Source organism: Aplysia californica, unplaced genomic scaffold (assembly GCF_000002075.1).
Source record: "Aplysia californica isolate F4 #8 unplaced genomic scaffold, AplCal3.0 scaffold00708, whole genome shotgun sequence".
Lineage (NCBI taxonomy): Eukaryota > Metazoa > Mollusca > Gastropoda > Aplysiida > Aplysiidae > Aplysia > Aplysia californica.
Window position 1 is genome coordinate 235,436 of NW_004797978.1, and position 13,563 is coordinate 248,998.

The 13,563-nt window shown below is 39.6% G+C and overlaps 1 protein-coding gene across 2 annotated transcripts in view; it reads left to right on the top strand.

Annotated features, from left to right (window-relative positions):
• The first annotated feature begins 250 nt into the window (after window positions 1-250).
• Window positions 251-13,563, top strand: part of LOC101851832 (transmembrane channel-like protein 5) — a 36,331-nt gene continuing 23,018 nt past the window's right edge. The window contains exons 1-2 of one of the 2 annotated variants that reach the window (XM_005108673.3): window positions 251-628; window positions 12,328-12,385. In XM_005108673.3, coding sequence (XP_005108730.1) covers window positions 12,355-12,385 — 31 coding nt within the window. In that variant the 5' untranslated portion in view covers window positions 251-628; window positions 12,328-12,354. The remainder of the gene's footprint in view (window positions 629-12,327; window positions 12,386-13,563) is intronic. The other variant, XM_005108674.3, reaches the window with a different exon arrangement.

Below are 13,563 nucleotides of genomic sequence, written 5' to 3' on the forward strand. Positions count from 1 at the left end.
ATATCAAATATAATATACGTCCCTGTCGCCACTGACTAAAACCGGCTGACTTATACATAAACCGGCAGTGGATGCTCCCCTTAAATGAAGCTTTAGTACCGTGAGCGTAGCCTCAACAGGGCCTGCAAATTGTATTCAGGGCGCCGTGAACGTAGCCTCACAACTACGTTGACGGTGCCGTGAATATAGCCAATGCGAAAAAAAAAACGATGTCAATAACAAGAGAAGCTGGAAGTAACCGATAATCTAGATTCTAGGAGATCTATCACTTGAAGTTTATGTTTTTATTATTACTTTTTTGCCACCTGTGCCTGTACTGTGGGCAAAGATCTATTTTTATAAACTACTTCTTTGTTGATAATCACGAACAACACTGTCTACACCACACACCCGGATCTGAACGGGAAGATCTAGAACTAGATAATCTAGATATATAGATCTAGATTTACCGTCCAAAGATTTGCCAAAGGTGTTCTTCAGTTTAGTCAGTTTAGAGTTTAGTGGTTTACTGGTTTAGTTTAGGAGTTCAGGCTCATCAGGCCTCTCATTCTCATACTACTCAACACTGTTTCGAGTTTCACAGACAGATTGAGGAAACTCATGACGAGTTGAAAGTTGAAAAGCTGAGGTAGGCTGTGGCCGAATTTTTATTAGATCTAGATCTAGATCTAGATTTCTAGATCTAGAATCTAGATCTAGATCTAGAATCTAGATCTAGATCTAGTCTAGATCTATTAACTATTACAGTAGTGGGTACAGTATTACAGTACTGTTACAGTCAAACCTCAGGAGTATGGGCTCCCCTTTGTGAACCACCTCTCTATTCTCACTCTCACCCTGGGTGAGAATAGCTCAGGCGAGTCTTTTGGCTATTTTCAACGGGTGTGCGTTCACCGTTATAGCCTAGATCTAGGCCAACCAATTTTGCGTTCACCCTGAACCACAGAATTCTGCATTGTGATAACAGAAAAATTTTTGAATTATGTGCCGTGAACAAACATTCCCTTACTACCGTTAGCCTAAAAGCGTACAATTTTGTCTGTGGGCAGTGGAGAGAGAGGAGTAGCACGAGAACTTCCGGGCAAAACAAAATGGCGACCCGCGTAGTTCGGCTCGATTCGAAAAGTTGAATAGCCGTAGAGCATCTTTGTAGACGACCAAATTAATTTACTTTTGTGTTTTAACATCATTTTTTAACTTTGTTTTGGTCAAAATGATCGTCCACACCGATAGGCAGTATTCAGAAAGAGACAGAGAGGAGAGGGGAGGAGAAGGTCTTGCGAGAACTTCCGGGCTGTAGAATAAGTGCTCACCTTGTGTTTCAGGTTCTTTTGATGTTTCTTTGTAGATGAAGATAGGGGGCCCCCTTCTAGATGGATGTTATTTCTTTCTGTAATCTGGCGCGACTGCCCGCCTCGAATGGCCACTGCTGTCTGCCCCGATCGACTCAGTCCCTCTTTTTACTCACTCGTGAGTACCGGGTCTCTCCAGTCCCGTGAATCTCTCCAGGTCCATGCGGGGTCAGATTGTTACCAATAGAGACTGGCCGGTGTCAACTATTCTTTTACACCACACGGGCAAAACAAAATGGCGACCTGCGTAGTTCGGCGCGATTCAAAAAGTGAAATAGCCATAGCATCTTTGTAGACGATCAAATTAGCTTACTTTTGTGCTATAACGTAATTTTTTCTTTGCTTTTATCCATTTGATCATCCACAACGATAGAAAGTATTCCGAAGGAAAAACAGGTCTTGTTTCACAGCGGGTGAGAATAGCCAACGGTGGCAAGTCTCACCTGGGGTGAGAGGTCGATCGTATTTTTATTCTCACCGCGGGTGAGGATAGCCACTTCCTTTCAGGCCAACTTAAAAGGTTCCTTCAGTGCCTTCACCCTTTGGTTTACTATTTTAAGGAAGGGGTATTTAAACCTTTGTTATAGAAACTAAAAGGGTAAATGTCAATATCTCATAATTTTATAGGCCGGCACTATTTCTCCTAACGTTCGGGAAAATAAAGCTGGGCACTATTTCTCCGAACGTTCGGGAAAATAAAACTGGCCACTATTTCTCCGAACACTCAGAAATCACATCCTTTCCCACAAATTTTGGATAATTAGATCTTATAGATCTATAAAATTATATTATAGGCCTACCAAAGATTGTTCGTATACACAATATGATTCAATCAGTCCAAAAAATGTCCGCAGTAAATATTTTTATATAGAAATGCTACAGTTCCAATCAGTTTTTCGCTACAGATATGAGGTGTTGTCTATGAAGGGTGCTGCTCTTAAACTTAATGTGTTGTGTTCACTCGTGTGCTGTCTAGATCTAGATCTAAATCTATGGAGGGTTATTGATAACGACACATAGAACTAGCATCTGCGTTTGTCTCGGTCACGACCAATCAATCATGGCTCCATTTTTTGGCATTTTTTTGGGTCCCCGAATTAAAAAAACAAACAACCCGAACCTTTTTACTTTTGAAAGAAAGTTCAAGCTTCACTTCGTGTCTTTCTCACTTGTTGTCACCACGTTGGTTTGTTGAATACGTTACAGTTACACGATTTGTTTTGCTGTTCCTCTTTTATTTTTTTCCCTCTTTGTGGTGTTTTATTTTGTTGGTGTGTAATTTTTTTTTCTTGTTATTGTTCTGATGTGTTGTTTTTCTATTAATTTTTTTTTTTGTTGGGGATGTTGTATAGTGTAATGTCATTCAATTTGATGTTCTTACCTTCATTAGATTCTAAATATACATCATGTATATATATATTTAAATGTGTTATAAAATGTTAGAGAGTTCCACCAAAACCAATTACATGTACTGACACTGGCAGGCCCCTTGTGTGTGATTCCATAATTTACATTTTTGTAATATCCTGTACTTTTTTTTTTATACGCACATTTAGGGTTGAAACAACCTTTGGACAGGTGGACATACTCCCTTTTTTGTTAATTTTTTTGGTTGTTTATGGGCTGTTCTAATTTTGATTTAATTCTGTTGTGAAACCTTTCTTTTTCACGTTTTTACACTCATCTAAAAATCTCTAGACTAGGTCTCTTGAAAATTGAAATAGATCTAGACCCAAAAATTTGCTCCTTCCCAGAACTCGCAGAATGGTAGAATGAAAGTTGGCGCCGAACTCTCACAAATAGGCAAAAAATCAAGAGACCGGAAGCCGGAAACCGTTCAGCGAAATAAAGATCGGCACTGTTTCTCCGAACGTTCGGAGAAATAGTCACTTCGAATTTTATCAGATTTTTTGCTTGCAAACATTTAACTCCACGCACATTCACACAGTCTACACACATAGAGTGACCATGATTATGATTGAATGCTAAGGATTTTGGTGATCTAGTAATAGTAGTTCCATCCGTTTAAGTCCACAATCCATTTGTTTACATCCAGAGAAGAAATCCGGAAGTCTTGATGACCAAATAGGCAACACAAAGAACAGGGATGCAACCTCTGCAAAACATCAAATTATGGTAAAATTCAGGGGGATGCTCCCCTGAACCCCACCCCTCCACCCCTGAACACCCCCCCCTACATATTATGATTAGGTCAGGGGAGCAAGCCCTGAACCCCCCCCCCCCCCACTCTTGGGGCCTAATCCGGCGAATAATAATTGGGGGGTGGGAACTGCTGATAAAGTGCCATCGTTCTTTGTTTGAATTTTTATTTTTTGGCTTTACTTTAGTGTTTCCTTCCAGTCTTACGCTTAGATCACTCCTCAACGATTACCTGGCTATTCAGAGTCTCTGGCGTTCTGGTTTGGACTTATACGAATGAAACTACAAAATCACCACAATTTTAATTAACTAAAGAAATAAATGAGTAATATTGACTAGAATTAAAGTTGTGTCCATTTGGAGGGGGGAAGAGTGGTGGTGGTTGAGCAGTTAGGTCTATCAAAAATAAAATAAAGTTGAAAAACCAAAAGGGGTCAACTCCGACTATGATACTGCAAGAAAAATAGACCTGCCAGTCTATGAAATCTAAAAGTCAGGATCTCAATGGGGAAAAAAATTGGGACTTGGTGAAAAAAATGGGGATCAACGACAAATCACCGAGGTCACTGCCAAGCTGACTTAAAAAAATTCCAGGGGTGTCCATTATTATATCCATATTCCCTCTGTGCGCGTGTGTGGTGTATGTGTGTATGTGCGCACGCACGTGTGTGTGTGTGTGATCGCGCGCGTGCCTGTGTGTGTTTTATCTTTTTTTTTTTTAATCCTGAAGTATCTTGTCAAGGTCTCCTAGTCCTAGTGTTTTACACGCCCCCCCCCCCCCCCCTCCCCCCCTCGGATAAGTCCCTAAAGACGCTTCAACCAGTGTGCATGAACTTAAATGACCCCGTCAACGACGGTCCCCGACACACACGGAACTCACACGCCGAAGTCATGTCACGTGGTGTGAACGCGCGATTGAAACAGTTTTACTGGCGGGTCTTGATGACGGGCCCGACTAACCAAAACTCAGACGAAGCATGTTTTGGCGAAAGTAGATCTTGATAATGTCTCAAGTCGGAATGCCATACCAATACTACTTCCATTATAGTTGAAATAACAAACGGATCGAAGACAACTTTTGGTGAGTCGACTACTAAATTCGACATAGACATTTCTGAAAATAGTTCTCTGAGTTTCTGCTGACTAAAAGTTTAACGAGTGCTTCCCACGACAGAAAAGAAGGCAAGAGTAAGATTTTAGAAAAATCCGGCGTAACAGGCGGAACTAAAAATTAAACCAAAAAAATCAGGGTACACACAATCAAAATCGGGAAAATCGGGATGCTTGAGATTTAGGGCAGGGATGAGTGGCAGGTTTGGAAAATAAACTGGTTCATTATTCTTCAGAGCCATCCCAGGGTTCACATTCCAGTCTTTCCGCACTTTCGATGACGAACAATTCCTGTTTTCTAGTGTGTTAAAGAAGGATGGGGGTAATCTTACAGTAGGGTAAACTCAAGGCACGACACCGGCAAATGTGAGCGACCAGAATGTGGGCGGAGCTTCTGTGCTGAAGCAAGCCTGTGTTGCCGGAAACTGCGCGCAGCTGATAAGTAGGTTGACTAGTCGACTTCTTCTGACACAGAAGGTGACTGTCATGCGTGTGTGTGGGTGTGTTGTCAAATCATTGACTCGGCTTTGGGATAGAGAAGGGGGGAAATGATGCTTGCCAGACGCTAGTGCCGGGCGGCTAGGTTCCCAATTATTGAAAGCTAGGAATCGTTGGAATCGACTCCGAACCCTATTACAAATGTACTTACTTTCTAATGATGTGATTTCTTCCAGTGAGCCTGGTTGGCTCCGAACATTTTCAGGGTTTAGGATAACCTTGATTTCGGAACACTACTTACGAAGCATCAACTTGTTTTTCAACAATAATTTTTTCTTTTTTTTAAAGAAGATTTTTAAAGATTAAAGTAACTGGTAACCGTTGGTTTACGTAAAAAGGAGTCTGAACCTTTCTTCCGTATCATTAATTGTGGGAATCGGTTCCAGAATCGATCCTTCGTCCAGCTCTACCAGACGCACACCACCTACTTTTTAAAGTGTATGCAAACCCCCAAAATGAAATTATAAAGAGCAAAGCTCATTCAGAACCAGAACTTAAAGGGGGTAATCTGCAGGTTTAATGCGTAATATACGCACATTTGTGCGTAAAGGGGAGCCCTGAACCTGTAAAACGGCCACCGGTAAATTTTACTTTTGCACCCACACTCACACACTGATGCACTGATTTGCAGGCTAAACTGCCATTATAATTTTTGCTGTAGAACACACGTATGGCCACTAAAACTCTTGCAAATCAATTGTTTTCAATCCTAATTGCCAAAACATCAAGTCATTGTGAAATCCGGGGGGGATACCCCCCTGAAAACCCCCAGATTCTTTTTAGGTCAGGGGGATATAACCCCACATGTTGTTAAAATCAAGTCAAATTACTATTTTCAAAGGCCACCTCTATTCTCTACTACAAAGTACACACTTTTAATTGGTCAGCTTATATGCATAACACGATGATGACAAATTTGGGATTTGTTAATGGATGTAAAGTACCTTTCCGGTAATGACCCCATCGTACAAGGAAACCCCTTGTGTGATTTCAGCTGTAATAATCGAGTTTGATTGCTCAAAGCTTGTCTAAATGTTGTCAAAATATACAATTCTGTAGGATGACAACAGTTATGCATGTCACACACCTTTAAAGATTGCAATTGATGAAAATTGTGAAGCCTGATGAAGTATTTACTTGTATGCCTGAAATACGATGGCTTTACTAACCTTCAGTGCCAGTAAAGTTATTGAAATGGCAACAAATAGCAGCAAAATCGCTTTATTTTATAATTTCTAAATGTAAATCATTCATAAAACAAAAATCTTTTGCTTGTGCTGCTACTGCAGCAATCAACAACACATATGCCTCAAACAGAATATAAATTTTAATGTGTTTTCTATAAGGAGTACAAAGCATGTACTGCATCACATATGCAAAATGCTGTGGTTATGGCACAGGCTCATTTAGAATTTATGACAGAGAATTGGGTAATTATAGAGACCACGCCTGGCCGCCTGAGGCAGGTAAATTTGGCTCTGGCTTGATGAAATAATGTGGCTGCGTTGGACAGGTGACACAGGTCTCATTAGATCTAGATCTAGTAATTATTCAATTCAGGTTGAAAATATATGCATGCATGTCAGTAAGGCACCTTTTAGTTTCATCTGAAATACTAAATACTTTAGTTTTAGGTATTGCAAACTAAAATTTTATTTACAATTCAGCCATCATTATTAAGTAGGCCCTATGACTAGCATACTTAAGTAATACGGCTAGCCTAGCCATATATGATATAGCCGGCTAGCCTGCCAGTCTAGCCATACTTAGGTTAGGCCCTTTAGATCGAAACTTGGTTAGTACACAGGTCTCATTAGTAGTTGTTCTGCAGGTTTAAAATACATGCACTGTCAGTAAGGGACCTTTTGGTTTCGTCTCAAATACAGTTTAGGTAATTCAAACTAGAAATTTATTTACAATTCAGTACACCTATTTTTTGCTTTTTATCAGTCTAGCCATCATTACTAAGTACAGCTAGCCTAGTCGTCTAGCCGTCATTAGGTACGCGGCTAGCCTCTTCCATACTTTATTGAAGTGGCTATCCGGACTCGAGTCTGAATGAATAGCCTCCAGAACCTTTATTATTATTAGCCAGATGATAGAGTAAAATTGCACCAAAAAAAAACAACTAAACTGCCACGGAACTTAGGGCTTCAGAAAGTGAATGTGACAAGTTAGCCAATAGTAGCCTACATTGAAGGAATTCCGTTACGAGCGACCACTATGAAACAGGGTAGAACAGAGGGTAAGGGTGTAAGAGTAAGGTTAGGATAGGATTAGGGGCACTAGTCGAGTAGTGATGTCCTGGCTCAGAGGGTGGCCATTTTGTTCGAAATCAGTTTGGGAATCCCCAGTTTGTAATTTACAATCATCATCATTATTCATGTGTGGGTATATGAAGGGAAGCCTTTGCTTTAAAAAAAAGAAAAGAAAAACCTCCACTTAATATTTTTTTAAATCTCATTTTTTCACTAAAATCTAAATCTATCTAATTCTATACATCAATGTGTGTATACACATGTATTATAATTTATTAATTAGGCTATTAGTTTAGTAATTTTTACTAACTGTTCTGACTTCCCATTTTCATTAATTGTGGCCTATGAAATTACTATCTTTTCAACAACTGATGGCATTACTTTCAATGCCCATGGCCATTGCCGTAGTGTGAGTTGTCACTAAATGCAATTCAGTTTCTGGTCCTCTGCTACTACTGTAACTTGTAGGCCTACATGTATTGCCTTGTTGTTATATATTGTGATGGATTTGCTGCTCTAACATTTTAAAAAGAGGTGACTAATTCTTTGGTTGACTGGGTATGGTTTTTCAGAGTTTTTTACGTTTTCTGACTAATCCGACGGTCATAGAAGCTAAGAAGTGCCTCAGGATTTGTGATGAATGTAGACAGCAATGACTGTGAAGCACAAATACTGACGAGTCACGGCGTCACTTTTCGCCCGATTCTGTTACTTTTAGTTCGCGTGACTCAGCAGCCCGCCGGAGCTCCCCGGCTCGGGGTCACGGGGTTAATGAGCCCTGAAGCGACTTTGCCGCTGTCGGTCAGGAAGTTCGCATTTTTGACTATGTTTAAAACGATATAACTTCTTCCCCATCCCACATAGCAAACCATTACGCGGATGTACTAAAAGCTCAATGTCTTGAGATTTATTCTGCGTTAGAATGGTTAGTTTCTGTGCCTTAGTTTTTGCTCTAGACAAGTGTTTGTAGAGTACCCAATTTGTCCTATTTTAGTTACAAACTTATGAATAAATGATTGTTAATTTTTAAAAGGCACGACAGATCTCTCCAAAATTTGTGTTAAACTGACTACGAATATCATGTCTTTTACCATGAGAAATCTTAAATCTGCGCTAGTAGTAATAGTCAAGTTATAAGAGAAGAAAGATGCACATCTGCTTTTTTAAACTAAAAACGATCAGCGTTAGCTCTTATTTTACTATTAAACAAGAGAAAGTTACTCTGTGTTTGTTCATGAATCATGCTGTGTCTGTGGCAGCCTGCATACAACTAAAAAGATATAATATAAGCGATTAAAAAAACCACAAAACCGTGTAAATATATGGGTAGAGATAAACTTCTTGTATGGAATAAAAATAATGACAGCTGAAACATTCATTCTTAGTTTTTGTGTAGGAAATATGCGCGGACACAATTATGAATGTAAAGAAATCAGTCACATTGTCAGTTATTGCAAATGGTCATAGAAACGGAAAAAAAGCTGGAAAAGTCTGGTGCTGATTCAGTGTCCCTGGAAAGCTAGAAATTATTCTTATAACCCAATTACGAGAAGTCATCCCTATTATTCAGTCAACTTACAAAACCTAGACTTAGCGTTTTAAGGAAAGTAAGGAATTTCTGGAATGTAACAGATACTGTTCGTGTATTAGATCTACGTTGAAGAGGTATTCTAGCACTAAAATCGATTTATACTTTTCATAGAGAAACTTCATGGTAACTTTTATAAACTTTCGAGAAAATATGCGAATATTCACGATTATATTAGACACATAAAGTTGTATTTGGAGGAATTACTTCATAGCGAATTGTGTGCTCGATGGATAAAATTGTAAAAATACAGCCTTCTATTATAAGCGCAGATACCATCTTTTCTGAGTATCTGCACCAAAGCTATGTCGTTCATGTTCCAAAAGTTTGACAGATTTTGACGATGCCTTTTTTTAATATTGATTTTTTTTCATTCACGCTAGTCAAAAAAAAATTACAATTTAGCATTGCCGACTCCAGCGCGTCTAACGAAATAACCAGACAAGTTACAACGTCCGTTCTTTTTTGAGTCTCAAGAGCAGAAATGCGTGCTTTGGATGCACTAAATGAGAATTACCATAAATACAAGGATACACCTTAAATTGTACGTTGAAAAGTACCAAAAATTAGGTCGGCCCAGAAAGAGCGGCGACAGGGAGCTGACCGCCGTGACCCCGACGTGATAAGGCGCCCGGCGGGGAACCCCCCGTGGCAACTAAAATTCCACTGCCGGTGCACTGTGGAGTAAGAATGCATATATATTAGCCTAGATATCATGTGTTTTAAATCTTTTTCCAGAACGCAATTGAACTGACCATGAACATTTTTACTTCTACTTGCCACACTCCTCTCTCTTTAAGAAAAATTATGATGGCATAGAAGTTGAGCAACAAACACTAACAATGTCATCATTTAGAAGCTGCCCCCAAATGATTTTTCAGCATACCTTTATTAAATGCGAGGAATTCTGATAACGACTTATTTCCTAATTCTTGTCACTCTATGTGAGGAGTTTTGGGAATGAGGGTTGTGTCTCAGGACAGTCTGGGGGAATCTAGGGTTGGCACCAAACAAAGAAATAACTAGCATCAAGATTAGTCTGCACATATATTATCGTTCCCAACATTTCAGCATCATCATCATCAGCATCATCACAGACCAAGTATTTTTCTATTTTGTTGTTTTGTTTTTCTTGAAACATAACAATTTCTACCATGTTGACACATTTTCACATTGAATGTAGTGTACAAATATTAGCACCAAATCAGACAAGGGACAAAGAAAGAATTAGGCCCAAGTTTTGGAGGCTCACCTGAGATTTCCAATAGTACACTACTAGCTGTCATAGTCGAAGGCCTTCAGCCTTTGAAAACACAATGTTCTAAGTCTAAGGGATTTTTAAATGTTGGTATAAAGTTGGGGTAAAAGTAAGTAAGTTGCCATCTCATACCCAGTCCCCATTTGGGGATCGGTTTGGTTCTGGTCTTTTTCTTGTGGTTTCAGTGCACACTGCTCCCTGCCACTATTGCATCCGATGACCCAGTTTGAATGTTGCGGCAGTCTTGAATCCCATAAACATGGAAAGGATAGATCTCAATGACCTTCTCAAGGTCGACGGAGTCCATTTTGTTATAGAATTATGAATTGTAATTAGTTATGGTATTTCATGCGAAAATCCTGACCTTTGCATTGCAGTGTCAAGATGGTCATGTGACTTGTAGGTTACAAAGCCTTGTTGTCATTGGCTGTACACAAATCGATTGCCCGACTCACAGCCTTGAAAACAAACACGTTTGTTTTTTAAGGTCACCATCGTCTTCGGTTGGTTTGTGCCACAATGATCGCTTTTCGCCCTCAATATGTGGCTAGTCCTGCCTACCGAACTGAACCGAACCGAACTGAACCGAACCTAACGGATCATGCCAATGGGAACTGGGTAAAACAGCTAAAATAACTTCAGCCATAAAAGCAATACAAATGTGAAGCGTGTTGACAAAATGAGTTATAACTCGGATTCGAGTCTTTATGAAATAGATACATCACGTTTATAGATGAAGTTTTTACAAAAAATAAGTGTGAAACGATAAAAGACAGGTTATAGTTTTAAAAAATATAGCAACAATCGAGAACCTACAATTTTGACCCCAATGTCGATTTTTGGCCCATATCTCCATTTGTGCTGTGCGAGAAGTTACTCATTTTGTCTGCACACCTCACAAATGTTTTTATCTAAACTAAAGGTGTGTTTCCGAAGTTTATCCCTACATGAAACCCCGTAGATGTCAGAGTCTCCACATACCCCAAACTTTTTTAAACATGGTCTGAGCTCGAATTATACTATTAATATATTGCATAACAATGAGTCATAAAAGATCAAGTTCATTGTGTAATATTGTAATGATAAAACAAATGAGAACAATTTGTGTCATGTCGCGGTGGAATGAGGCGCTCATATGTATTTGGAATTTATTCATAAAATTTGTCTTGCTTATAATGAAAAAAAATACCCGTCTCTATCTTAAATAGAAGTTGAGATATTTGTGATTGAAGACGTGGGAGGGGGGGGGGGGGGGTTGTTTCACCTGGTGTCAGAGGTAAAATTAGCAAGAAACTGGTCACATAAGTTTTGTGATTTCCAAAGCTTGAGTGAGTGTCTGTGGGAACTGCAAATTTACCCCCTTTTTTTGTGTGCCTTTGATTAATATAATCCACAGAGAAATGTGTTTTTAAATCGATATAAAAGGTGTTGAGCTCAAAATTAAAAATCTGATAAAGATTGCCCAACGGATGGAAAATGTCAGTTTATCTGATTTCATTATTTTGCCAAGCACCTGATTCCACCATGCTGCAACATATTTATGTGTATTTATTCTGAAACTTCAAGGTCGTGAATTGTACTTTCCCATTTATCGCCCATCACACACGGTAGTGGTGATCCCACCCCTTAAATAAGCTTACAGTGTGATAGGGGCATTGAACCTAAACTATTTTAAAAAATGTTAATCCTGTTTTATTCTTATAGTTCTGTGCTCCTTTGAGTCCCAAGTTGGCACATACCTCATTTTATACTCCTGGTGGCACCAACTTTTTTTTTTTTTTTGCAAACAGAAGAAAAAGTTTCTGAAATTGACCAATCTGTCTGTTTTGGTTCATGTAGAATTAAGATCAGCTGAGGGGTTCAAGGGTTATGAGTATGAGTTTCATTTGATGTAGGTGTTGTAGAAGCTGCAGTCTGAAGTTATGGGAAAGAAGATAGAGTTAAGGCTCTCTAGTTACCTTGTCTATGAACTATTTATGTGGGAAAGCGGACAGCCGGAGTTTGACTTGGTGTTGTGAAATTGAAATTACTGACTTTGGAACAGAGCACATGAATTTGATCTAAATTGATTGTGAGGATGTGGTTTTTCTTTTTCCATTACAGGCAGTTGAGAGGATCCACCAATCTGTCATGTCCATCTACACTCAGAGAATAGATCCGGGTATGATATGATTTTTCCTACTTTATGGTGTATTTATTTATGTGTGTTTGAGTGTGTGAGTAAAGTGTGTGTGTTTGTGTTTGCATATGCATATTTTGTTGTTTTTTTCAATTTTTTAAAATATACCGGTGTCTATGATGTAATGGTTAAGCTCTTCGCTTTGCTCGCAGAAGATTTGAATTTAAATTCCCACATGTGGAAGATAATTTTATAAGGAACCTCTGTCTTTTTACTTTGATGTGGTATCTTCTTTTCTATCCCGTGGTTGGAGCAACCATGGGGGCACCACTGTATCTGAAAACCAGCTCTCGCCATTTATGTTTGTGCTCTGCTTTCCTCTGATTGTCATCCATCGTCTTTCCTGTCCACTCTGTTATGTTGTCCTCCCATCTCCTTCTCTGCCTTCCTCTCTTTCTCTTTCCCTGTACGGTTCCTTGTTGGATTGTTTTGGCAAGTCTTGTTGATCTTGTGACATGCCCGTACCATTTTAATTTCTCTCTCTTCACTGTGGTCAGTAGATTTTCGTTCTACCCACTGCGTTTGGTGATTCTGTTCCTTACCTCAGCATTTGAAACGTGGTCTTTGTACGAGATGTCAAGGAGTCTGCGGTAACATCTCATCTCTGTTGTCTGAATCCTTTTCTCCAATTCTGCTGTCTGTGTCCATGACTCGCAGGCATATAAAAATATTGAGATGACCAGTGAGCACTTTAGTCTGATCTTCGAGTTGGGCATGATGTTTCTGTCCCTCCAAATAGACTTCTGTTTTGACAGCGCAGCTGTTGTTTGCGCGATTCTGGAGATAATTTCTGGTCTTGAGCCTTCATCTGAGACAATTGATCCAAGGTATTTGAAGCTGTTGACGGTCTCAAGTTTCTCGCCCCTGACTTTGATGTCCGCGTTGATGCCATTGGTATAATTGGTCATTAGCTTGGTTTTCTCAGCACTGGTCTCCATGCTGTAGGCCGCTGAGGTTGTGTCCAGCCGCTCCACTAGTGTGGCGAGGTCATCGGCAAAACGCAAGTTTGTGATTGTCCTGCCTCCAATACTGATTGTTCCATTGTGTGTGATTGTCCTGCCTCCAATACTGATTGTTCCATTGTGGTCTTCCAGTGTGTCAGTCATGATTCGTTCTAAGAAGAGATTGAAAAGAGTGGGAGAGAGCAAACAGCCTTGCCT